Source organism: Xenopus tropicalis, chromosome 9 (genome assembly GCF_000004195.4).
Source record: "Xenopus tropicalis strain Nigerian chromosome 9, UCB_Xtro_10.0, whole genome shotgun sequence".
NCBI classification, from domain to species: domain Eukaryota; kingdom Metazoa; phylum Chordata; class Amphibia; order Anura; family Pipidae; genus Xenopus; species Xenopus tropicalis.
In genome coordinates, this window is record NC_030685.2 from 20195617 (window position 1) to 20223161 (window position 27545).

A 27545-nucleotide genomic window follows, 5' to 3' on the forward strand; every position below is an offset into this window, starting at 1 on the left:
TGAGGTGTAATTTATAGCTGGGGTGCCAGAGCAAATGTTACACTTGGGCCTGTAGGACTTTAATATGTTACTGCTTGTCAGAATTCAATCAGGTTGGCAGGCATCAGATTCATTAGCTAACCACCCAGCAGGTAATGCCCTCACACCAGGGCTAAACGTTCTAGTGGCACCTCTTTATGCCCACGCTGGACGTCCATTTGCCCTCTGTAACAGTATGAGACATATTCAAAGTCTGTATCCTCACTGTTCATATTTATTAATTAAAAATCCACACTGGGAATATATAATGGCCGCTGTCATTCATATACGTTGAGCAAGCAGATGTTGCCATGGTAACGCCTCCTCGCCAGTGAACAGAGGGAGTCGTCGAATGGAAACACAAACCTTTCTGGGAAGCTGAGAAAACCTCTGTAAATGTAGCACATGAAACTGGAACAGAAGCCAGGAGAGAATAGGGATCTGAATCCAATTCATATGATACAGAACCTGACAGCAAAATCCCTGTACCTAGTGCGTATATATAGTCTGTGATATATCGTTAGCAATACCACAGATATCTTTAGGGTGGGTGTAAATAGGGGATGATTCCCTTGGGACCCACATAGCAGCAGCCGCAAGTAGGTAATAGTGGGTGATAGCAGGAACATTGGACAAGATGGCGACTGAAACACTTTGGGCCATATCTATAAAGCTATGTAGTAATCACAAAGAGCTAATCTGTGTATTTATAAAAGCTCATGCTTCATTTATATCAGGGATGCCTAACCTAATGCTTTTTAGTTGGACAGTCTGTTTTGAAATGGACCCCACAACAAATAAAGATAACCCCTAAAAAAGCAATGGCACACATTGTTTTTCTGCCAGTGGATTCCAGATGGTGGGGATACGCGCCATGCTCCTCACCACTAGAGACAGGCAATTTGTATTCATCTAAATGACAGGCAGTCTGGAGACATGACAAGGCCACAAAGGCCTGGGAGTAGGATGGCAAGATATTAGGGGTCTCTATCAAAAGCTACTGCCTGCCCAGTCCCCAGCACTGCTCCATTTCAAGAATGGGAAAGAGCTGTGAGCTGGCGGGGTTTGTGGATGGATATTGGCCTTAGGAAACAAGCTGTTATAACGGTATGTTGACAAACTATACACAATTCTAGCATATTAGCTAAATTATTCATTAAGTTGCCACCATGCATTATTGTCACCAAACAGAGGAGACTGCCATGATTTCATGCCTAAGGATGTATTAGAAACCAAAAGAACCCAGGGCAATAGTCTCAGATAAGGAAGCCGGCCATATTGAGCCAATTCTAGCCCAGGTTTTGAGGTGTTTAAACCAGGCAGATATCACAGTGGTCAGACATGTTTGTTTAAGGAGGAAAACATGTTTCATGTGTGACTGTAGGAACATTGCATTTTGCCAATTTAACATTGTGTATTTTGCAGTTTTACATCATATCAGGATTTTTCCTCAGCAGCTCAGATCCAGAGGGTTAAATGGCTGGCAGGGTGTCTGGGCTCTATATTGACATCAGTCAATTAACCCTCTGTCTCAGAGCTTTGAGCAATTTTACATTATATATGATTTTGCCCCATTTTTCCAGGCAGACCTGTTCTAGGTCAGTTTGATCAAACTTGTGCACTTCAACCTTTAACCAGTGCAACAGACTCATCAGAAATGCAATGGATTTGGTGCGCTCCGCTGCACACCAGCATGTGTTAACTTATCCGAGTGTTCTTTATGCATCTGTACCCACAGAAGTGCACTTAACTGCTGAATGGGGATAAAATTGGATGCGGGAGCACACAAACACTGAATGTAGATAACATTTAAGTGCACTCCCATGGGTGCTTGTAGGGGAGGCTCAGAAAGTGTAACTTCTACATAGCCTTTATATTGAATGCACAAAAATCTGCCACACAGAAAACTCAAAGCCCCTGTGTGTTAGGGAACTAAGGCAATGTGTTTTCATCAGGAGGTGAAATTATATTTTTTGATAGGTATGCTTAAACGGTACTTGTCATGGGAACTTGGTTCCACCACTGGAGGTGTAGGCTAATGAAGGCTGCGCTCCGGTTGGAGAATTTTTTTGCCCAAAATGCTCGTAGCAAGCACTATACCACTTGCACTAGAGAGAGCTCCCTGTGCAGGCAGCCATGTTTGATAATACACACGAGAATGAGTGAGTCTACTGTAACATCACATGCATGCACATAAATCAGCTAGCTGGGGCTCTTAATGCTTAAACTCCCAACATAAGGTCTAGACTGGGGTTTACAATCGGCCCTGGCATTTCAAGTACACAGGGGCCCAAACAGCCCCCAGCAGTCCAATAAATAGTGACTGTCTATGGCATCTTACAGCAGCCTCTCTGGCATTTGCTAGATTCCACAATTGCCAGTCTGGGCCTGCCTGTCATGGTTGCCCCTAGAGTGGGCTCCCTCCCAGTGTGGGAAGCACAGCACTGTCTACAAACCAATGTTTTCAGGTTCTATTAGCCTGCACATTTGGTGGGGAAAATTGTTTCCTATGATAAGTGCCCTTTAAGTTCTCTGTACTGGCCAGTTACTGCCCTATTGGAAAAACAATTCCAGATACCCATTGGAGCTTTATGGGCCTTTGAACCTGCATTTCACTGCAGGAAGGTGTTAACTGACCCCATTCTTCTTTATAGGGAATGAATCAACGGGTAGAGCCATTGGCTCTATGCACCCTTCAGTAAAATCCCCAGAGAAAAGAATGGGGTCAGTTAACTCCTGCCTCCCTGTGCAGTGTAATGCACAAAAAATGCTTTGCACTGGAAGGCAATTAGGAGCCCAAAGAGGGAAAATACAGCAAAGTATTAGCAGGTAAAGAATTGCTGCTTATAATTTGTATATTAGCAAGTTAATGTCTTGCACATAGCAGGCTTCCCAGACAACAGATTAGCACTCACTCACAGTATGGAGAATTGCTGCTGCCAGGCGGGTAACACCATCACACTCACATTAGTCACCTCAGAGGTAAATTAAGATTTGCTAATTTCGTATTACTCCTCAATTGAGACATTTCTTATTCACATACATTCCCTCTGTGGTGCAATGTTTCACCCCTGGGCAAATACACGAGACAGACTTCATAGATAAGGAAGGAAATGTCTGAGGATGGGGGTAGGGTGTCAGTCTGTGAGGAATTCCTCCATGTTTAATTCATCTTCACGCTTCCTTGGATAATAAACCTGTTTAGCCTTAACCACCAGCTTAAATATCATGGTGCTTTTAGAGATGACCTTAAAATTATCTGATTGTGCATCTCTCCAGCTTGAGCTTGGCATTTATACGGTTATCATGTTGCTATGGTGAGTAACCAGGCAATCAGTTATCAGTTTTTTTTAATAACAGCATGTAATTTTAAGGGGGGGGGGGGGCTATGACACAAAGGGTGGGAATTGGGCATATCAGGCAGGGAAAGGGTGAATGTGATTTTCAAATGGGCAGGGAAATAGGCTGGGCTGAGGTGGGCCTGCGAGTATAAAGCCTGATCAGTGCGATGTGGAAAGTGAGGGGGACTTAACTGCAAGTAAATTTCTGGTGCCGGCCCTAGCTTGTGATATACCGGCTAGGCCAGTTAAATAGTGACTAGGTGGCAACGCTAAATGAGGGTCACTGCTTGTGCAAGAACAGGAGTGTTCAGAATGGAAACAATGTTAGGCACCCCCAGTGATTGAAACTCTTTCATATAATTTATATCCTAATAACTGACCTATCAAATAGGTATATACATAACAGTAAATATTGCCCTTTTACATAGATTTTGTGATGTTCTGTTATTCACAGATCACCTGACAGGAACTAGTGCAGACTCTGGGACATTCGCCGAGGGTCTAATTGTGTCTTGATTAGCAGGTCAAGTACTAGAGAGTGAGGAGCCTCTGGCAAATATGGAATAGCAGCTGGTATTGCAGGCATGGCATAGGCTGTAAGCAACGCTGATTTGGCTGTGTGCTCCCTCACTTACCTGCCCTGCCCCATGTGTCAGTCTGTGTTTTCCCTTGAGACTGATTCACAGTAACTGGTAGAAACGTAAAAAAAAAAAAAACTACTTCTGATCATTATTTCTAAATCGCAGTCCGAGTAGAGGGCATCTACTAAAGAACCCTCTACTTAAGTCTGTATTATTCCTTTCCCCTTAACAGGAAAGTATCAGAGTGCATAATACATTTCTCAGCTACATAATTATATTCAGGGCTGCCATCAGTAATCATGGGGACCCATACTGAGCTATCAGGGTGTACCTCACTAGTCACCTGATCACCCCAGTTAGTGGGCCCTGCCAACAAGTGAATGAAATAAAACCTCAGACTGTAGGCTGTCCTCTCCCCAAAGGTCCTGCCCTTATTAAGACCCACAACCAAAACCTTTGTGCCTCTTGGGACACCCTTCTGACAAATCATGACTTGCGTACCCCTCCTTATGGTGGCCTTAATAGGATTTATACATGAGTAGGACCATCCATCTGGATCGGAGTTGTCCTACTTAATACATGTAGTGGGCTGATTAATTCTCATAGATCACATTTAAGGGCCAAATTATATTAAAATGATGTCATACAGAGAAATCGGCCTTCAGTTAGACAGCCCTGCTCTAGATTACACAAAAACATGTTTGGATATTCTGCATAGCAGATCAACTAGTGGGTACAAATATTGTGCTTTACTTTGGTGTTATATGGAGTATTGCTCAATGTCAGCAATACGGCAGCGCCCACTTATACATTAATTATTTTGAGCAAATTGTGTTTTATAAGACACGAATCCAATACACACATACTTCACGGTTTATCTTTTGGGCAATACTTACTGAATCATTTAGACGTGGATGTACATTTCCTTTACAAGGAGTGTGGTGTGAAGTTAACCCTTTGCCTAAACTAAGTGTATGGCCAAGGTATTTCTTAGCACCAAATGATGTGAGCAATAACCATAGCAATGAAACTGTAGAGAGGATATTAAAAAAAAAAAAAAAGCTACGAGGAAATGGCAACAGGTTTTTATTCCGTGCTATTTTTTTGGGGGGAAAAAACACAAACCTTAAACTAAATCTTTTTTTCCTTTTTACATTTATTAAAGACCACCATATTCAGACAGTTTTAAATACAGGATCCTGCAAGAAGTGCTGGGGGCAGCTGTGCCACGACATGCAGGCGCGGTTGTGATGCGCCAAACCCGAGCTACCAACAGAAAGAGCGCATCCTAAGAGGGGAGAAGAGGTACAATCATAAGTTAAAAACAGCAAATGAAAAATGAATGTTGCTGCAATTGATGCTACTATTAAAATACCTATGTACCCCTGTTGTATAACATAAGGATATTAGAAGCCACCCTGGATTTTATGACCTTCATTAATTGATCTGTACAGGGAAACTTTCCTATGTACTCAGCTAACAGGATCAGTCCAAGGTACACCCTCTGGAGTTTTACACTTGTCTTATACAAGGTGGCCACTTGCTGATCAGCAGCTCTGGAAGGGACAGGGATGGTATAAATAAAATGCACTCCCCTTTAAATAATCCTAATAAGATACCACCAAATAAGTTTAATGTTATGAAATATCATCCCATATTTGGGAATGTTATAAAAACGCACAAAGATCACACAAGGCCAGGTTTCATTTTTAGTTTAGTAGTAAATCGGTAAGTATAGAGGCATCTCCAATAGCAACGGTGATATACTCACAGTGAACAAGGAGACTGACATTTGTACTTCACTCATAGACATCTTTTTTATCTGCAATGTAATCTACGATCTCCTGCGGTGTCATCAGCTTCTCCCCGTCTGCATCTGGAATTTCAAAGCCTGTGGAGGAAGAGCACAAGTGTGTCACCTATGAGCACAGCAGTCCAGGCGTAGGAATGGAAAACAGAAGAGTTGCGCACAGCATAATGCAGTTTTAGAGCACAATGAAACTGCACTGGGCCAACTTGCTATTACAGTTCTGCAACAGTGCTATAAAGTCACAGAAATTATAATACCTAAGAAAATTAAAGGTGCACTTTCCCTTTAATCCCTACTTGATTACAGGTATATAGAGTCTGCTGAAATGGATAATGAGTCTCAGTAGAAAAACAAATGGACTACAGGCGGGGCATCCCCAAGGATCTTCCTAATTACTGCCCTTCCTACTCCTGTCTTCTTCCGACCCTATGAACTTCCATAACAGTGCTTTGTCCTCTTGCACGTGCACCATACTAGCCCAATTAACTCCTGACCCTGGCTTAGCACCCAAACCCAAACCCTGCGCTCCTGAGCGCCTGCAGAGGAAGTCTTGCACACGTGCCGACTTCCTCAAGCTGTTCTTCTATGGCTTCACCCTGTGCAGTCTAAATGGAAAATACTTCACTTGAACAATACAAATTTGTTGCTAATTACCACTCTGCAATCAGATGTGCTTAAGCCTTGGCTGGAGTTATCAGAGAGAAGGTGGAGCCCTGTTCGTTGTCTGTGCCTGAGATAGTTCTACCCAAGCTATGTTTAGCAGTGTTCTCTCACTCCCTATTCACGCTATTTGTTCCATTAACATTAGTAAATGCCCACAAGAGCTCCCCCATCTTTCTTACCTTAAGGGGCATTCTACCTGTGCCCAGTGGCCCTGCTCATGATCAGTGGCTGAGCTCTGTGGCAACTGAGATTTCTTAAGTATTAGGTCAGATTCAGCCCTCCAAGAGGATCTTATAGCCACCACCTTGCTGTAAAGATCAACTGACTTCTATGTAAATGATTTTGTTGTAATCCAGATTGACAATCAGAACTCACCAAACTCGTCTTCCATTGCCATGATTATCTCTACTTGGTCCAAACTATCCAAGCCAAGGTCTTTCATAAAATGAGAGCCGACTGAGAGCTTTGAGAGAAAGGGGGAAAAAGGCAAAGAGCAAATTCAGTCAAGAGATCAACATTTGACACGACTAATCATGTCATCATGATAATGGGAAGAAACCAGAACACAATCTAGACTACACAAAGGTTATATATGACCAATAGTATATATGCCTAAAGGGGTCACACAACACACAACGTAATGAAATGGTTTTCTCTGTATTTTAAACTATGAAGATCTTAGATGCCACCTTGGGCTTCCATAACCATGCGGTAATGGGGGGGGGGGGGGGGGGGGGGGCACTGATCATGAAAACAAGATCTTACAACAGGGGGTGCATTATTCCCATCACCCATAGCAAACACAGTTTAAGGTGGCAATACATGGGCTGCTGACAGTGCCCCTCCACACAGATTAAGGCCCGAGGGGCAAATGACTGGATCAGCGCATGTGTGGCCCAGTCAAAGATTTGCTCATCTGACAATTCTGCCAGACAAGCAGGTCTCACTGTGTCCATCCTTAAATGTTTTTCCTTTGATTTTAAAACCTTACACCTCAGTCCACACAAAATGTAAATATGCTGGTTGGTTCTGCTCTCGACCCCTAATGTAAAATTACTTTGATGCTTAGCCCCCTCTAGTGGTCAGTAAAACAACTGACTTGTGCATTGGTTAGTTACATGCCTGAGCCTCAGTATCAGACATAGTAGAAGAAAGATGTTGGAAATATTAATGAATTACAATACAACAGTCTTTGTGGAGAAGCAAAAGATAAGGGGCTAATAAAAACAAGGAGGGCAAGCAAGGCATGCAGTGTGTATGGGCAGTGCACTACATGGCACACTGGGCTTGCGGATGCAATTTACCTTTTCAGGGTCGATCTTGTCATACAACTTCAAAACATATAAAACCCTTTCGCCGATGTTCTCCAGCGTGAGGGGAGGGAGGTCTCCATACTGGCGGCATAACTGAAATAAGGAGGTGGAAACCTACAAAAAAACGAAAATACATATTCCATTTAGTTTGGACGATTAAGTATTGTAAGGGGCTTGCTGGTGCAATACAATGATACCGGACAGAAACTCAATGACACTATTAAATCATTTAGAGCAAGGAATCACTAGATTGCCAGAGGCAGTGTCTTTTTATAGAAGGATGGATAGGTCCCCTCTATGTTATTATCTGGCAAATAACCTTCAGTGCTCAGGAAAGATTTGTCTCTTCCTCAATAAAGCATTTGATTAATATCTGCTCCCAGCTTCATACATCTTAGCTTTAATCAGTTCTGAAAACATGGTGTGTGTGTGTGTGTGTGTATATATATATATATATATATATATATATATTATATATATCTTATAACAAAGTTACTGGCTCATGGAGCTTACAATCTAAGGTTTCTATCACATTCACACTACACATACTCTGGTTAATCAGGAGCCAGTTAACCTGCCTGTATGATGTAGGAGTATGGGAGGAAACCCATTGCGGCAACATACAAACTCCCATGTAGTTAAGCTGCATGTTGGATTGAACTCAAGATCCCAACGCAGTCGGGTAGAAGTGCTGGTTTTAACTTCTGAAAATTTTAGGCAAGTTTTATGTCTTCAGTTTTTTTTTCTCAACAAAAATGTAATATTGCACTCAGATATTGTATAATGCATGCATGCAAGGAAATAAGGCTAAACTATCCTCTAACAACAGTTTCACTGCAAACCTTGTGGCCAGGGCCAGTGTGGCCCTTCCATACAAACTGCACTGGACTGGGGTACTTTCTTCTGAAGTGCTGCATCACACTGCCTAATCCCTGGGCAGGCACATGTGCAGTATTGGTGTACTTGCTAAACTGAGCATATGTCTGCCCAGAGTGGCACAGGGTTACTTATGAGGCCAAACCTATACACTGGTCAGTGCAATTTTCATAAAGACCTGCACCAGCCCAAGAAACAGAGGCCTCACATATGGGGGTGGGGGGCAACATATTGACAGCCCTAATATTTTAACAACCCTTTGTTCTCTGTGAATCTTTGTAAATATATTGTGGTGCCTGTACAATGGATGTATGGCAAAATGCACAATGCAGCTCTAAATAAAAGTATACTTCCACCAAAATTATGCCACTACTAATTTGCTATTTCTGCTATATTACAGATCACTGATTACACCTGGGTAACACCACTGTATTTTTGCACTGTGCACCCTGCCCCATCAGTGAGTGCCCATAGGCGCAGGTCTTGGAGCACAAGGACCTGCATTACTCTGATGAATACAGCAATGTATTCAAGAGGGAGAGGCAAAGGGAGGCACATAGACATGCCCTCTTTATTCACCTCTTCTATACCTGAATTTCATAAAGGCTAAAATGCAGTAAACAATGGGAATGCTGGCTGATAGAGGATCCTCTCTGAGACAACAGCTAGACAGTAATAAAGCTCAATTAGAGTGCTTACTGGATGTAAGGGCCAACAGGACAGTAGTAACTTTGAGTCAATATATATTTGGTGACTGCTAGATGGGAATGTCCTTCAGTAAAACAGTAGTTCTTTCCTTTGTGTTTGCTTGTGCTGGAGCATCAAAGACACTCATGCCCGGGTGCTAGTTAAGTTAATCAGAAGTTGAATAACCTTCATTTAACCTGCTGCCATGTGACTAGTACAGAATCCCATACAGAACTCTGCTGCACGGCAGCTGCTATTCATTGGCTCTACTGTCAGACATTTAAACTGACCAATCACAGCATTTCCTTTAAAACAAAGCCTAGGAAGTAAAAAAAAAAAAAAATCTACTGAAAGAAATTTTAGTTGTAAGCAATACACATATAAAATGCTAGATGTCATTGCATTCAAAAGCAACATCTGTCTTTCCCTTTCTGTTCTCTGCACTGCTGGTCCTGACTAAAACAATAGAAAGCCAACTGACTGAGAGGCCTGTGAAGCAGCATGCAAGGCAGAACTCTACTACATTGCTTCAAGAGTCAGTCAGCAGTGCAGAAAGGGACAAACACAGACAGCTTTCAAAAGCAATTATATTTACACATAACTTTAAACCAGTGGAAATTAAAAATAAATGTATATTAAAAAGTTGTTTAGAACTACATTGGGGAAAATTGCACCTGTTAGCATCCTACAAATAGCAGAACATGTGAGGGAGGCATAGTGGGCACTGGAGTCATTTTTTCAATTAATTTGCCCTTCGAAGGTTAAAGACACGGTTTGCCCAACACAGCAACCCTCTCTCAGGGCTGTGGAGTCTGAGGCAAGTTTGGGTACCTAGAGTTGAAGGTGGGGGTACCATACACTAAGGAGTCAGAAGAATTTATGTACTGACTCCAGAGCCCTGCTCTCTTTCCATGTTTATATTTATACATATGAATGGGAGCCTAATACTAACAGGAATGTTGCTTCTCAGTATAAAGGTCACAGCATACAGGGTGTTTTGTACATCCATGGGAGGGGGATAGAATAGTTGAAACTGTCCCCAATTTACTTTGAATGGGTATTTCCTTCAAACACCCAGGAATGTCAAAAGACTGGGGGTCATTTATCAACACTGGGCAAATTTGCCCATGGGCAGTAACACAATGCAACCAATCAAATTGTTGCTCTCATTGTTCTACATGTGGCTGGCTGAAAAAGAGCCAATCGCTGATTGGTTTCTATGGCTTACTGCCCACGGGCAAAGTGTAGGTAAATGGGCTCCAGACACTTATGGCCCAAAGGTACCCAGTGCTGAATTTTCACGAGATAAGGGACTCTCATTTAACAGCACAGTGTTTTTGCACTACCACCTAACCATTTCCCAAGAGCTCCTTTGCATCTGAAATCTTTACTACAGGAGGGAGCTGTCATACTGATTTCTTGGCTAAGGCAAAGAGAAGAACACCACCAGCACCATGATAAGGAGCACTAAACTAAACACTGCAGTTCTCTAGTGCCACTCTCTGGTCACTGGGGCAGTGCCAAGCTGCAGATCTCCATTGTTAGCAGGCCGCATAGATTGGCCAACTTGGCAATAAGCAGCACCGCAAAACTATGAAGCTCCCCAACGGTACTGACTGTAAGAACCCAGGGGCTTGGCAGATGGTTACACCAGTATATACAGTGGCAGCAATTTGAAGGCTGTAATACTCAACATAGCAAAGCAGCTTAGAGGTTAACAAAGGGCGACCCTGGCTTGGGACAGTTCCTCCGAAGGCCCACTTGTGATTTGTGATTCATGTGTAGGGATTACCCCCTGAGCCTCAGGCTCCTGAAGCAATCCTTGAAGACAAAGCCCTTTATAGCCTCTTTTTTGCTAAAAGGTTAAGTGCTCAAGTGCTAAGTGCAAAATGCAGGGAAATGCAGTGCTCGCTGCCTTTCAAGTATTAAGCTGGCCATACACGCACCGATAATATCGGTTTCGTACGATATTCGGTGCGTGTATGGCAAGTCGGCGATAACGCAGGAAGGTGCTGATATCGGTCGACTCGCCGATCGGGCCAGTTAAAAAATTTTGATCGGGCGCCATAGAAGTCGCCTGACCAAAATCTGCCTTCAGCGCTGAATCGGCAGAAGGAGGTAGAAATCCTATTGTTTCTACCTCCTTATGTGCCGTTTCAGCCCTGAATGGTTTGTGGATGATTGTACGATCTTTCGTGTGACCAAGATCGCAAATCACCACGTGTGTGGCCACCTTTAGGCAGAATTGCCAAATATATGTGTGAAATGAGAGCTAAACCCCCAATTCACTGGGAGGAACCTGTTCAGCAGCCCCTGGTGCCACTAATTGCTAACATTCTACCCCAAGGCTGGTGCGCTTTTTAAAAAACAAACAAAAACAATATATTAATAAACCAGCCCATTGCGGAATGTGCCACAACCATATTACAGCTTTCCTAGGAATCCCACCCAAATGTGGAACATGCTCAGTTGCCCAGGGTAGAAGTATTATCTATTATAGTCACTGTAGGGTGCCCCAGTGATGTTAGGTAAGTTTCCCATCAGGATACAGTGCCTGTATATGTAGCGCTCCCACTGCCTGCAGGGAAGGTCGGCGCAGGCGCTTGGCTGCAGATGCTGCTCAGAGCAAGCTTTCTAGCATAAACTGCTTTTTTGCTGGAATAAAATCAGGGTGTCCTGCGCCCATCATGCATAGTACGTCCCATGGGGCCAGCATGCTGAATATGGCAGTGAGCCCACACAGGGTATCAGCAGTACCGGTACTGAGGCTCTCCCACCAACACAAGCACCCCCTACCTGCTCCATGTACTTACAGTGTGTAAATAGGAATGCACATGTGTAAATACAAGTCACATGGGCTATGAATGAAACAGAACAGGAAACACGCAGTCTAACATGATCTCCCTTCATTCCCCCCCACCAACCTTGCTGGGAGTAGTAGTTCTGCACACACCTAGGATGTATAAACTTCCTACTGCTGCAGCGCTCCAATCCAAAGCGCCCACTCCCGCCCCATACTTATCACTGACAGATGCGGAGCACTGACTTTATAGCGTTGTCTCTCCACTGGCACAGGTGCCGGTCTCCCCAGTGACCCCTGCCCGGCCTGCCCTGGCTCTGTCTCTAGCTCCCCCTTACCTGCGGTACGAGTATAGGAGCGGCCGTAGATGGCCGTGCCAAGGAGGAGCGTGTCCGACATGCAGCAAGGCTCAGTGCCGGCAAAGCTCGCCGGGGGAGGGGACGGAGAGCAGCGCGGACACACACACAGAGGGCACGGGAAGCCATGGCGGACAGCTGCTACCCAAGCTGCACCACGGCATGGACTGAACCAATAAGACTTCCGGCAGCGCTGGATAGAGTCGCTTTTAACCATAGAGATTACTGGATAGTCTGTCCCAGACCGGCTTTGCGATAACATTGATAGCACTTAGATGATAGAGAGGAGTAGCGGATAGAAAGTCTCGGCCAACAAGTGCCTACGAAATAGAGTGCGATAGTAGGGTAACACCAGGAGGCATAGGCACATATATTAACTTACATAAGAGAGCATGTTTTGGGCTTCCCTAAGGTTGTGACTTTAGTAACAGCACAGTCTCCTGATAATTATAAACTGCGTCCACGTTGCTTTTAACCATTGAATTAAAAGGGCTTAGAACCCACCAAGGTTACCTCAGTCACAGGCTGCACTGGGCAGAGATAGGAATCTGATGCAGGTCTGGAGTAAGACCCAACACAGACATTTCCAGTACTCAGAGGCCCAAACAGCACCCGCAGCCCAATAAATAGTGACTGTCTATGACTTCCTAATGCCGCGACCCTTTAATACAGTTCCTCATGTTGTGGTGACCCCCCCCAGCCATAGAGGAGCGGTATCTCGCTTCCTAAGGCTGATGCCACACGTGGCGTTTTTCCGCTGCGTATTTTCTAATTCTCTCGGCGGCTGAAAAACGCCTGATATCATCATCCATAGAAATAGCTTGAAAAGACGTGAAGCAAACCACACAATGCGGAAATACGCTAGAAAACGCCTTAGCACAGATTTTTCAAGCGTAGGCCGAAATACGCCAGTACTTGCAAAGCAAGCTATTCCTATGTATACGCAAAGGCAACTGCCAGACCTAGCGGAAATACGCTGCGTTTTTTGCTATTTCGTACTATTAGCACCGTGGCAACAGGATTTGCTTACGTCACCAGTACTAGGCTGAAAAACGCCATGTGTGGCTTGTGCAGCGTTTTTAGGCCGAGAAAAAACGCAGCGGAAAAACGCCACGTGTGGCATCAGCCTAAGACCATCTGTAATGTGTTTTCCAATGGTCTTAGGCAACCCCTGTGAAAGGGTTGTAAGAACCACTGGTCTATGGCATCTCCCAGCAGACCCTTTGGCATTTGCCAGAACTCACAGATTGTCAGATCAAAACTATGAACTGGGGGCATAACTTGTCAAAACTGTCCCACAGGGTTGACATTTTTTTTGGAATGGTGCAATAATCAGGGGTGTAAATGTGGATACCCATAGACAGCTTAGGTACCAACCCTTAAGCTGGCCATACACGCACCTCGTTTTGTATGATATTTGGTGTGTGGCAACTTGAAGAGGCAACCGATATCGCAAAAGGCTTCACTGACGTTCAGGGCTGAATCATCAGTTATGGAGGAACAATAGAAATTCTACCTCCACCTACCGATTCAGCCCCGGAATGTAGATTTTGCCTGGGCGCCAATCCAAATTTTTTAACTTTGCCAATCGTCTGCAATTGTTGCGCGAAAGATCATTATTGCTACGTGTATGGCCCATTAGAGGGGCCCATATATGGCCCTTCAGACCGATTCGGCATCTTATCTGCTCGTGTATGGCCACCCCCAACGAGCCTACCCAACCGATATATGTGGCCTAAAATTGGCCAAATCTTGATCAGGCAGTTTTGATTTTCCGTCGGATTGTGGACTGCATTGGCTTGTTGATGCGGTCCCCGATCTGACTGTGCCTATGCCCGCCGCTGTCATTTGATCACTTGGCCCTGTGGCCAAACGATCGAATGAGCCTGATATCACCCACCTTTAGGTTTGCATATTGGGAGAAGATCTGCTCGCTTGGCAACTTGCCAACTGATGGTGATTTTGGTTAGTTCTGCTAGAGGCCAGTCTCTGTAGGCGGCCTGCAATATAAATAAATGATGATGATCAACATGGACGTCCTGATTCATAGACCCTTGAAAGGATTGAAGCTTGTCAGAAATTGGAGGGGGAAGGATTATTGGGGTGGAACTGGAGAGTGTTTGGCCATAAAGGGGCATTGCTGGGAGGATCTGTTAGGCAAGCCTATTTTTTGTAGCCCAATTTTTTTTTATTTTCAGGGCCCTCCCCTGGGGGGGACTAAAGGTGGCCATACACACCACAATTATGATCTTTCCTGTGACCATTGCTCGCAGGAAAGATCACTTATACCCTCCTTTGATGTTCAGAGCTGAATCGTCAGATACGGAGGTAGAAACAATAGGCATTCTACCCCTATCTGACGATTCAGCCCTGAATGCTTGCCTTCGCTTGGGCACATTTCACGGCACCTGATCAAAATTTTCTGTCCTGCTCAATCGATGAGATGACCGATATCCAAGGCTTTTGCAATATTGGTCGCCTTATCAATCCACCATACACACACCGAATATCAGATGAAACCTCGTTTTGGTGCATGTTTAAAGGGGTGGTTCTCCAAGCAAGTGTAATATATATATATATGTATAAATATAGCAAAGCTGCCACCCTATGGATGAATCCTCAGGTTCCTATATAGAAAAGATGTCACCATTTTACTGTTTTCTCAGTAGCCTCTGTCAAAGGAAATCTTATTTGGCAAGGAATATCACAACTATGGAACATTTTCCAAAAGCATCTTAAGAACCAATAGCAAGAAGAAAGCAGCTGTTATTGCTGCCAATTACCACTAGATGTCTCCACTACACACCAAATCTCTATCACTAAGGGCGAAGACATATAGTTACATAGTTACATTGGTTTGAAAAAAGACCAGAGTCCATCAAGTTCAACCCTTCCAATTAAACCCAGCACATACAAACCTATACTGACCTATCTATACACTCACATACATAAATCATATATACCAACATCAATACTAACTGTAGATTTTAGTATCACAATAGCCTTGGATACAATGCTTGTTCAAGAACTCATCCAGGTCCCTCTTATAGGCATTAACAGAATCTGCCATTACAGCATCACTAGGAAGGGCATTCCCCATCCTCACTGCCCTCACCGTGTTAAACCCCCTACGCTGCTTCAAATGGAAGCTCGGTTCCTCTAAAGGGGGGGGGGGGGGGGCTCTGGTGTGCTGGTCATTTTTATGGGAAAAAAGAACATCCCCCATCTGCCTATAATCCTCTATAATGTACTTGTACAGAGTAATCATGTCCCCTGGCAAGCGCCTTTTTTTCAGAGAAAACAACCTCAACCGTGACAGTCTAACCTCATAGTTTAACCCTTCCATCCCCTTTTCCAGTTTAGTTGCAGTCTCTGCACTCTCTCCAGCTCATTAATATCCTTCTTAAGGACTGGATACTCAAGGTGAGGCCTTACCAGGGACCTATAAAGGGGCAAAATTATGTTTTCATCCCTTGAGTCAATGCCCTTTTTTATACAAGACAGCACTTTATTTGCTTTAGTAGCCACAGAATGACACTGCCTGGAATTAGACAACTTGTTATCTACAAAAAAAACCAGATCCTTCTCCATTAATGATACCCCAAAAACACTACCATTTAGTGTGTAACTTGCATTTATATTATTTCTACCTAAGTGCATAACTTTGCACTTAACCACATTGAACCTCATTTCCCAGTTTGCTGCCCAGTTTTCCAATTTAATCAAATCGCTCTGCAAAGTGGCAGCATCCTGCATGGAACTTATAGTTTTGCACAATTTAGTGTCATCAGCAGAAACAGTACTCTCTATGCCCACCTCCAGGTCATTAATAAACAAGTTAAAAAGCAAAGGACCAAGGACTGACCCCTGCGGTACTCCACTAACCACACTGGTCCAATTAGAAAATGTTCCATTTACCCCCACTCTTTGTAATCCATCCTTCTATCCAAGTGCAAATATTATGTTCTAGGCCAATATTCCTCAAAGTTATCGTTAACTTTCTGTGAGGTACTGTATCAAATGCTTTATAAAAATCTAAGTAGATGACATCCACTGCCATTCCAGCATCGAAGTTCCTGCTCACCTCCTCATAAAAGGCGACTAAATTAGTCTGGCAAGATCTGTTATGCATAAAACCATGCTGGCACAAACTTATAGTATTGTGATTTGCAATGTATTCAAGTACCCTATCCCTTATTACACCTACCAAAAGTTTCCCCACCACTGATGTCAGACTAACAGGCCTATAGTTTTCAGGCTGAGAACAGGATCCCTCTTTAAATAACATGGGGCGATTAGTTGCCACGACTTTTTAAAATTCGGTTGCGGCAACTAAACTTTGTGTGTCTTTATATGTTGTAAAATAAGAACACAATAAATGTGTGCAAATAATTGTCCAGAATAGTATGTTCTTTGTATTTGTAATGTTGGTGACAATTGACTCAATAACTGGTCAATATGGTATCAGAAATTATTTACCCTTTGTTACAAATGAATGTTTGGTATAACTCCCCAGAAGTGCAGAAGTAAAAGGGTTGCCACCTGACAACTGGTATTTCGTCAAAGCTAGTAAAAATACCAGCCAATGCCAAGAACAAATAATGCAAATTTACCAGTTGGTCTTTCCTCTCCCAGCTCCCGGCCTGGACTGGCAATCTGTTTATTCTGGCAAATTCCAAAGCGGCTGCTGTAAGATGCCATAGACAGTCACTATTTATTGGGCTGGTGGAGGGGTGTAATTGAAACGCCAGGGCCTATTTTGAATCCCAGTCTGGACCCCGCCACTAACGTTGCCACCTTTCCCTGTCTGTAACTCTGAGCAGAGGGGCGGGGTGTGACATCACTGGACAGGGCAGTGATGTCACATGAGTGGCACAGTGCCATTGCCTTCCCCTAGTCTGGACTCCCTTGTCATTGCCACTTGGAGGGACAATAACCCAACCCAACCAACCCTTAGCTACGTCTTCCCACTCCATAGGCTACTTCTGCTCTCACCTCTTCACAGACAGAGAGTCTCCCAGAGCTAAAGGGGAAGTGTACTCTGACCTGCATCCCACCAGAACCTGCAATGGTTGCCCAAATTTCAGCCCAGTCAATAGATAGTACTCAATAGAAAAGTCCAAAGGGCTGTTACTCACGGAAACTGGGGAATACTGGGACCTGTTATCCAGAATGCTCAGGACCTGGGGTTTTCCGGATAAGGGATCTTTCAGTAATTTGGATCTCCATAACTTACATCTGCTAAAAATCATTTAAGTATTGAATAAACCCAATAGGATTGTTTTGCCTCTAATAAGGATTAATTATATCTTAGTTGTGATCGAGTACAAGGTTCTGTTTTATTATTACAGAGAAAAGGGAATCATTTAACCATTAAATAAACCCAATAGGGCTGTTCTGCCCCAATAAGGGGTAATTATATCTTAGTTGGGATCAAGTACAGGTACTGTTTTATTATTACAGAGAAAAGGGAATCATTTAACCATGAAATAAACCCAATAGGGCTGTTCTGCCCCCAATAAGGGGTAATTATATCTTAGTTGGGATCAAGTACAGGTACTGTTTTATTATTACAGAGAAAAGGGAATCATTTAACCATGAAATAAACCCAATAGGGCTGTTCTGCCCCCAATAAGGGGTAATTATATCTTAGTTGGGATTGAGTACAAGGTTCTGTTTTATTATTACAGAGAAAAAGGAAATCATTTTTAAAAATTTGAATTATTTTCTTATAATGGAGTCTATGGGAGATGGGCTTTCCGTAATTCGGAACTTTTTGGATAACGGGTTTCCAGATAAGGGATCCTATACCCGTACAGGAAAAAAATGTATTAAATGTATTTATGAGAAGTTTATTAGCAATATTAGCACACAAAGTTTCAAACTGTACTTAAGTTGATAATTAGCTACTCACTGATAATTAGCCTGATCCCCTGTTTATGAAATAACCCACTGTCATATTTAAGTTCTCATGTTCTGCAGAGTGTTGTGCAAAACCAGTTTCCACCAGTAGGGGCCGTGTTACTTAAAGCAGTCCCAGACATTATAGGATGTAGTGAGTCCTAAGTTCCTGTGTGAGACTTGGGGAAAGGTCAGTGAAGATGGCGGCGTTGGGAGCGCTCAGGAGCTGCTGGGCTCCAGCCCGGCTTTTGACAGGTGCGTGATTTCCCGCCCAAAACCCCCGCCATTGCCCGCGCAGTAATGGCGCCACACAGTGACCTGCCCCCCTTCACACCGAGGCGCCGCCAACACGTTTCCCGCCCCCAGCCCTGTGCTTGCAGCCACTTAGTGACGCTTGTCCTTTCCAAGGTCCCTCCTGAGTGCCAGTTATATATACAATAAGTATTTGTTCCAGAAAACTGTTGCTGCCTGCGACAAAAGCCTTGGGAAGTAGTAGGATGTTGTGAGTTTTTATAAAGGCAAATGGACTAAAGTTCATACAACCACTTACCAAATGCAATATATATGTTATATAGCTGTTATGTTTTGTGTTGTGTCATTGACAGCTGCCATTTGCTTTGCTGGGCCATGGATTCATGAGTATAATGTAATATAGTAACATAGTAAGTTGGGTTGAAAAAAGACATACGTCCATCAAGTTCAACCATAATGCCTATATATATAACCTGCCTAACTACTAGTTGATCCAGTAGTTAGGTATGTATATCTTTATTTATAAAGTGCTACTTATGCACACAGCGATGTACAGTAGAATTCATTTATACAAACGGGGTTATTAAGATAATAATAGATAAATACAAAGTATAACAATAAATACAAGATACAGTTGCAATAAGTTAAGAGTCAAAGACACAAGAGGATGATGGAGTCCCCTGGCCCGTAGAGCTTACAATCTATTTGGGAGGGTAATTGCCCTTTAATTTATTTTAGAAAAGGCAGTTATAGAATAGTTTCAACGAGAATTGTAACAGGACACAATGTCATGTTTTTCTAAGCTTACAGTCCCTTCTACAATATGGTGGGTCTGCATTAGCCTTATACACTAGGCTTGTGTGGCATTTGCCTAACCTATGCTCCCTAACCTCACTCACTTTATAGGAGAAGGAAAGGGGCTGCAATTTATAACAGGCACTCAGGGCAACTTCACTCACTTTATAGGAGAAGGAAAGGGGCTGCAATTTATAACAGGCACTCAGGGCAACTTCACTCACTTTATAGGAGAAGGAAAGGGACTGCGAGTTATAACAGAGACACTCAGGGCAACTTCACTCACTTTATAGGAGAAGGAAAGGGACTGCGATTTATAACAGGCACTCAGGGCAACTTCACTCACTTTATAGGAGAAGGAAAGGGACTGCGAGTTATAACAGAGACACTCAGGGCAACTTCACTCACTTTATAGGAGAAGGAAAGGGACTGCGATTTATAACAGGCACTCAGGGCAACTTCACTCACTTTATAGGAGAAGGAAAGGGACTGCGAGTTATAACAGAGACACTCAGGGCAACTTCACTCACTTTATAGGAGAAGGAAAGGGACTGCGATTTATAACAGGCACTCAGGGCAACTTCACTCACTTTATAGGAGAAGGAAAGGGACTGCGATTTATAACAGAGACACTCAGGGCAACTTCACTCACTTTATAGGAGAAGGAAAGGGGCTGCGATTTATAACAGGCACTCAGGGCAACTTCACTCACTTTATAGGAGAAGGAAAGGGGCTGCGATTTATAACAGACACACTCAGGGCAACTTCACTCACTTTATAGGAGAAGGAAAGGGACTGCGATTTATAACAGAGACACTCAGGGCAACTTCACTCACTTTATAGGAGAAGGAAAGGGGCTGCGATTTATAACAGGCACTCAGGGCAACTCCACTCACTTTATAGGAGAAGGAAAGGGGCTGCGATTTATAACAGAGACACTCAGGGCAACTTCACTCACTTTATAGGAGAAGGAAAGGGACTGCGATTTATAACAGGCGCTCAGGGCAACTTCACTCACTTTATAGGAGAAGGAAAGGGGCTGCGATTTATAACAGAGACACTCAGCAGCATAGTGTCCCTGTGGTTTGCTTTAGTTATCAACATTTTTGTGTGGGTTTTATGGCAAACATATACAGGCAGATTCATGTTCTCTTGGTGGAAAACATTTTGGCTAAGAAGATAAGTTTGAGTTATATGCAAAGCAGAAGGAATTCTGGGGAAAAAGGCCCAGAATCACATCTAAGATTTCCATTTACATGGAGTATTCATGCTATCAAACCCATTGGGTGAGCTTTAGCTTTAAGTTTATTCAATGTAATTTAAAATATTAAGAGCAATCCTGGGCCTTTCTCCCAGAATTCCTTCTGGCTCCTGATGACAAATCCTATTAAAAACGAACCCCTTTAAAATGGCATCTACCACCTAAAATAACATTTCCCCCCATCAAAGGTGCAGAGTAACAGAATCCGCACTCTGGAATGGAGAAAGAATAGTATTTTTCAGATAGGCCCCAGAAGCATGTTGGGGCACATGCATGCACATAATGAGCTAGTGCCGTAGGACCGGGGAACATGCCAACCAAGCTAAATTACATGCATACACATAACAAGCAGGTTGCAGCACTTGCTCATTGTGTGCCCAAGAATGGCCCTCATGGTGCGGGAGGAAGAGTGCTCATCTGACTCTGTTAGCCTGCACCTCCAGTGGGGGAAACAATGTTTTGATGATGGGTGCACTTTAAAGTTGATATCAGACACTACTGCTGATTTAAAGGGGAAGGAAAGGTAAGTAAACATTATCAGAATGTAAATCCATAAGCACTCACAGAAATGTCCTCTATCAAAAGAAACACTGGATTTCAATTCTTCTGTGTACACATGTTCTTTGGTATCAGACTTCCTCTCTCAGGAAAAATACTTCAGGGCACAGCAGGAGTCTGTGCAGCTCTCTCCTCTCTCCCCCTCTAAACTGTGCTGTTTAATCTGAGCTACCAGCAGCTGGAGCTGCAGCATGGAAGCTACTGAGACCAAGCTAAAATGGCAGCTGCTATCTTAAACAGGGAGCTTCTAGGGCTCTTTATGGTAAAGCTTTTTACAGAATAAATATAGTGTTCTAGGTGGCACTATTGTGGCTAATCTATTGGCAGTAAAATGCCAAAATGCCTTTCCTTCTCCTTTAAGGGCTTTGGCACATCTGGCAGTTTGGCCATTGCACTGCCATAGTCCTTATTCAAAAACTGTTGTATGTTGTATACGGTATTATTGGGGTTTTTTTTGGGGGGGGGGGGGAAGGATATCTCTTCTGTTGGCGCTCTTATTAGTTCAGTATACACAAAACTTACTGTCCTGTAACAGCCTTTAGGATGAAGACACACAGAACTACTAGTAGCAGCTACTTGTCACAGCTACTAAAATAGACAATCCTGACCATTTACTGATAACTGTCTCTACATGTGTTTTAGCAGTGGCAATTCTCAGTATTGTCTATGGCAGGGGATTCTCTGTGTAGCTCTGTGTGTCTTCACCCTTACCCTTGTCACATCTCACACCTCCAGTTACCTTTTAGGTCAATGTACCTTGCACAAGACATTGTCTTTACTCTCTATGCAAGAGGTCTTCAGTTACAGCTGATAATTAGACGTAAACATCAAATAATGTGTTGATTGCCTTAACTAAGAAATTGTTTTGTCTTCATTTGTGGCATTCAAATATTTCTTTCTCTTGTGCATCTTTAGGTTCAGCACATCACAGCAATCGATTGGTGCTCTGTCAGCAAACTAGCATTAAGAGGCATTTCAGTAACAATAAAATCCTTGTGGAGCTGGATGAAGCAACAGGTAAGAATGCTGATTGATTGGTGAGCGCACACCCCCCAACGGCAGATTTGGCAGGTGCTTTGTGTGGGGATTGTTTTTCTGAAGGTGTAAAATGACCTGGGTGGCTAATGCTTGTTCTCTGTGGAACTAGTCTGCCCTGTCCTGCAGACCAGGGGGTGCATTTTTGTAGTATATTTGCAAAGGCAGTACATTTTATTCCTGGGTTGTACTGTGAGGTCAGAGCAAATCAGTAGCCGTGTATGACAGGGCCACCACTGGGTTGGGCAAACAGGAATCCTGTCAGCAGGCCCGGCCTGGCAATCTGTGGGTTCTGGCAAATGCCAGAGGAGGGGCTGCTGTAAGATGCCATAGAAGTCACTATTTAGTGGGCTGATGGGGGGCCTGTTTGGGCCACTGTGTACTTGAAATGCTAGAGCCTATTTTCAATCCCAGTCCAGGCCTGTCTTTCAGGGGCCCAGACAAACAAGGGGACACAGACTGCTGCAAAAAGGGGAGGGGCTTGGACAGATCATAGACAGGTTTTGGACAAGTCATGGGCAGGCTTGTGAAAAGCGCGCTGTACCACAGTGCCAAATCAATTGCCTGCCTTAGTTATATCAACCCAGGGACCAGAGAGGTTTACATTTTGTTGTCAGAGAAGGACCACACCTGTTGAAGTGGTCCTCTGCTGCACCTGTCTTTAGGGTCATGGAGAATATGACAATATAGAATATATTGTCCCCTGTGTTTTTCCATGAACAAGACTTGGCATTCTTGCCTAAAAAAAATATGCATATGCATTTCATCCTTGGCACAAGGAAGTCAAATAGGCCTCTCGGGCTAAGTCATGCTGTGTTGGGATCTGGGATCTTGAGCTTTTTAGGATCAGGTTGCCGATGCGCTTTGCTGATCAAGGGTCACAGATACAGATAAGGCATCATCTTACTGATAAAGACTTGCCTGTCAGCAACAAAGCATTGTTTGTGTTTTTAGGGGTAGCAGTCATGAAAATGAAAAACCCTCCTGTGAACAGCCTTAGTTTGGACTTCCTAACAGAATTCTCCATCACTCTGGAAAAGCTGGAGATGGACCGTGGCTGCCGGGGCCTTATTCTCACGTCTGTATGTGTATTTACATATCTTGGCTTATTGCCTTAAAACCAGCATTTGCAAGTAGTAGTAGTAGTAGACTCAACTGTTAGTAGTGGCACATGTAAAAACATGATCTACCGTAACAGTTAATGTGTTTGAATGAATGGGTTCCCCATCATTTACATACTAACCTACAAATGATGTTCCTTTATGTGGTGGGGTAGAAGCAGGGCTGGGTGGCCAAGATAGAATTCCGGGTGATGCACCCTGCAAAAACCAAGTAAGGACAACACTAACTTTTCCAGTCTAGTGCTGGTACAAGCCACATATAAGCTAAATGGTAATTGTGTTTATTGCACAGTAAAATATAAATTTAATTTTATATTATTCTGCTTAAGGCATCACCCAAAATATTCTCTGCTGGGCTGGATATAATGGAAATGTGTGGAAAAAGTGCAGAACACTACGGAGAGTTCTGGAGAGCCGTCCAGGAGATGTGGTTGAAGCTGTATGGATCCAACATGGTGACAATAGCGGCTATCAATGTAAGTGGGGCTGAATATAAAGGTCCTGTTGAAAGCACATGGACCAGTGACAGATGGACTTTGGCTGGATGCCTTGTCCTGGAAGTGTCCCGCCATATGAATGCACCCCATGAAAACAAGCAAGTGCCAAAGAATAATTAACATTGGCCAAGGTCCACCTATCACTGCTCTATGTCTATCCATTGCAACAGTTTTCATTCCCTACTGTCAAAAGCAGTGACAGGCATTGAGGGCTGTATTCCGTCTGTTTCTGTCAGATGTGTGTCATAGGCCTTAAAGTTTTCTTTCACACGCCTTACTTTATTTGTATGTGTAAAGTTTATCTTCTGTTTCCATTTAATCTTTTTCATCTAGGGTTCAAGTCCTGCTGGCGGTTGCCTTATGGCTTTGTGCTGTGACTACAGGATAATGGCAGACAACCCAAAATATGCTATTGGTCTGAACGAGACCCAGTTGGGCATAGTTGCTCCATTCTGGTAATGTTGACCAGTAATTTGACAACATTTTTAGTACCTTGTGTCCCTATTGAAGAAAAAAAATAATATAGGGCATTCATAGAGAGGCAAATAACTTTTTTCAGTAAATATTGTTTGGTGTAAAAAATTAAATTTTAATAAGATAATATATTCAGTTTCACACGATATGGGTAGTATGTTACTGTAGCTGCACACTTGCTTTGCTTTGTAACAGCACAGGCTACTGGGAAAGGGGTAGGAGTAAAATAAGAGCAAGGTTAGGGCTAAATTTGTAGATTTGCAGTTTACTTCTGCCTTAGAAATGTACATTCTGCATTTATGTACATTTTACCTTTTATTATTAGACTAAGGTTATATGGATGGTATGTTATATAAAAATGATCAACATCATTGGTGTAGTTCAGCAAAGGGAGGTGCTGGCACTGTCTGGTGGGAATTGCTCACCAAAGTTTAAGTAAGCTTAGTTAGAAAAGAGCATTTGAATCTCATGGTTCTCCCTGAGAGAACATTTCTGATCAATATGCCTTTTGTGTCATATACATTTTAGTCCGTGTGTCTGATTGTAAATTCATGTACAATAAAACATGGGCTCAGGCAGGGTGGGAACAAGGGGTAGCCAGAAGAGGCACATGCCTAGGACAAAATGGCAGGGGTGCGCTAGGCAAGTACCTTATCTGTCTGCCTACCCCTAGTCTGGGCCCTCATTCTGCACACTCCTCCCACTGCCATCTGCTCCCCTCAATGCTTTTCACTCCTGCCCACTCACGCCTGTGTACAGTCTGCAGAGTTGTGCTTTGTCAAATATTGCAGCATTCTGTATAGAAATCTTCCCCAAATACACTGCCAATTAAATTAAAGAATAATAGCCTTAGGGCTCTGGCACACTGGGAGATTAGTCGCCCGCGACAAATCTCCCTGTTCGCAGGCGACTGATCTCCTCGAAATGCCATCCCACATGCAAAAATGTAAATCGCCAGTGGGATGGCATATGCGGCGGCGCGATTTCACTGAAATCGTGCCGCCACGTATGCCATCCCACCGGCGATTTACATTTTCGCCGGTGGGATGGCATTTCGGGAAGGTTAGTCGCCCGCGAACAGGGAGATTTTGTCGCGTGTGCCAGAGCCCTTACACACAAGGGTTTCCTGGACTTGACAATAGTTGCTTTTCACTGATGTAAGCTAATATGAATTAAAGTCTAATGATGTCAGAGATGTCACTGTATGTAATACAGTATTATTTCACTGTTAGGTTCAAGGACACAATGTCAAATGTAGTTGGAAATCGCGTGACTGAGCAGGCCCTCCAGCTGGGTCAGATGTTTCCAGCTCCTGAAGCACTTAAGTTTGGGCTTGTTGATCAGTTAGTGCCAGAGGAGAAAGTACAGAGCACCGCAGCCTCAGTGATGGCCCAGTGGCTCACCGTCCCAGGTAGGCATCTCTGGAGAGACAAAGCAACACTATAGTATCTTTCCTATTAGCATTGTGTGTCTGGGAGGCACCACTGGTGGTTGCTTCTGATTGACAGTTTGGCAGTCCTGTTATTTGTTCTGTGTGATGAAAACTGGATATTGAAAATGTGGGCAAACAGATTGTTATACCCAGTGGCTAAAAGTTTAGATTTCTAGATTCTTTACTCATTTCTCTTGATATTAATATGGTTTGATGCAGTTGCCTGTGTTTTTGCTTAAGGGCACATGAGTAGATTAGTCGTCCCACAATTAATCTCCTCTACCAGCGCCGACTAATCTCCTCTGAATGCTTTCCTACCAGCAACAATGTAAATCGCTGGTAGGAATACATATGCATTGCTTCAGCTTTCTGAAGTTACCCAAAGTTTTCTCGTGAGGCGACTTTGGAAAGCCAAAGCGACACAGGTTTCCTACCGGCGATTTACATTGTCCATCGACCATATTAATATCCACAGAAATGAGTAAAGGATCTAGCAATGTAAACCTTTAGCCCTTGGGTATAACAATCTGTTTGGCATCGTCACCAGTAGGAAAGCAATTAAGTAGATTAGTCAACATTGGTAGAGGAGATTAATTGCAAGGGCTGATGGGCCATGGATCGAGTTAGCAACAGATCTCTGCTACCACTGGCGACTAACCACTCCGAAATCATGCAGATTTTCCTCCTGTAGGCAACTTTGCACGACTTTGAAAAGCCAAAGCGATGCATAGGCCTTTCCACCTGCAACTCCTATTGTTGCTAGTGGAAAGGCATTTTGGAGCGGTTAGTCGCCCAAAGTAGCAGAGATATATCGCGGGCGACTAACTTGCTCTATGAGCCATCAGCCAAAAGCCAATGATCTGGAAATTTCCCGGCATATGAGTTTAACTTTAACAGTGTAATTAAATCTTATCTCCTCATCTTCTCTTTTGTTTGGACTAAAGTCACTCATTCAGATTCTGTGTGGCTCATCTTGATTGAGAATAATGATTCTTATTCCTGTATCCTTTTTATTTTCTTCTGTTCAACAGACCACGCCCGGCAGATCACGAAGTCCATGATGCGCAAGCAGACCACAGACAAACTGGTGAACAATCGGGAAGCTGATATAAAGAATTTTGTCAGTTTTATCACAAGGGACTCTATTCAGAAGTCTCTGCAGGTGTACATGGAAAGACTAAGGCAAAGGAAACAGTAGTTTACTTAGGAAATGCCTGTGTTTAGGAGAAGCCATAAAAGCATAACAGATGACAAACCGCTCATGCTGAGAAAGTGGAAAAGGTCTTTTACCATTTAAGTGGCTCTTGTTCAGATTTGTGACCACAGTTAATATGGAGAACGTCGGCTGATTAACATGCTTTCCAATGCTGCTAATTTTTTTCTATACCTTAGTTTTAGGGTACACACAAATTAGATTGTATAGAAACCTATACATGTCCTACATATGATATTAAAATAATATTTTGTGAAGAAAAAGAACCCTTTTTATTTGTAATATTAAGACTATGAAGAAAATTATTTTATGAAAGACGCCAAGTATTTGACCATCAGTATGCATAGTCACATTAATCACCATGAGAACTGATTGATCTGTGAGGAGATCTGTCCTGTCATGTGGTAAATGTCCACGTGGGTTGAAATTACAGAACAAACAGAGTGGAAGTGAGTGCTTCTGTCCTCCTGGTGGAAGCTGCCATACCAGGATCAGAAATGGGAGTAGGCAGAAGAGGCAGCTGCCTAGAGTTCAAGTGAGTAGGGATGCAATGTGGTGAAA

General features: G+C 43.3%; 2 protein-coding genes across 3 annotated transcripts; one reads left to right on the forward strand and one right to left on the reverse strand.

The window, feature by feature from the left end:
- Positions 1-5076: 5076 nt before the first annotated feature.
- ndufab1 (NADH:ubiquinone oxidoreductase subunit AB1) lies at positions 5077-12607 on the reverse strand. The gene is given in 5 exon segments (NM_001005125.1): positions 5077-5228; positions 5712-5831; positions 6789-6876; positions 7718-7840; positions 12428-12607. Coding segments are annotated over 4 exon segments (450 nt in total). The 5' UTR covers positions 12575-12607; the 3' UTR covers positions 5077-5228; positions 5712-5739.
- Positions 12608-18540: 5933 nt separating this feature from the next.
- eci1 (enoyl-CoA delta isomerase 1) lies at positions 18541-27247 on the forward strand. Of its 2 annotated transcripts, none has more exon segments than NM_001011219.1 (7): positions 18541-18601; positions 22128-22229; positions 23202-23329; positions 23698-23844; positions 24199-24320; positions 25572-25750; positions 26803-27247. In NM_001011219.1, coding segments are annotated over 7 exon segments (900 nt in total). In that variant the 5' UTR covers positions 18541-18546; the 3' UTR covers positions 26970-27247.
- The last annotated feature ends 298 nt before the right edge of the window (positions 27248-27545 follow it).

Coding starts and splice junctions, on each gene's coding strand:
- eci1 (XM_031892618.1), top strand. CDS start 23,213: ATGAAAATGAAAAACCCTCCTGTGAACAGCCTTAGTTTGGACTTCCTA. Junction 24,321..25,571: donor GGCATAGTTGCTCCATTCTG/GTAATGTTGACC, acceptor TTTCACTGTTAG/GTTCAAGGACACAATGTCAA. Junction 25,751..26,802: donor CCAGTGGCTCACCGTCCCAG/GTAGGCATCTCT, acceptor TCTGTTCAACAG/ACCACGCCCGGCAGATCACG.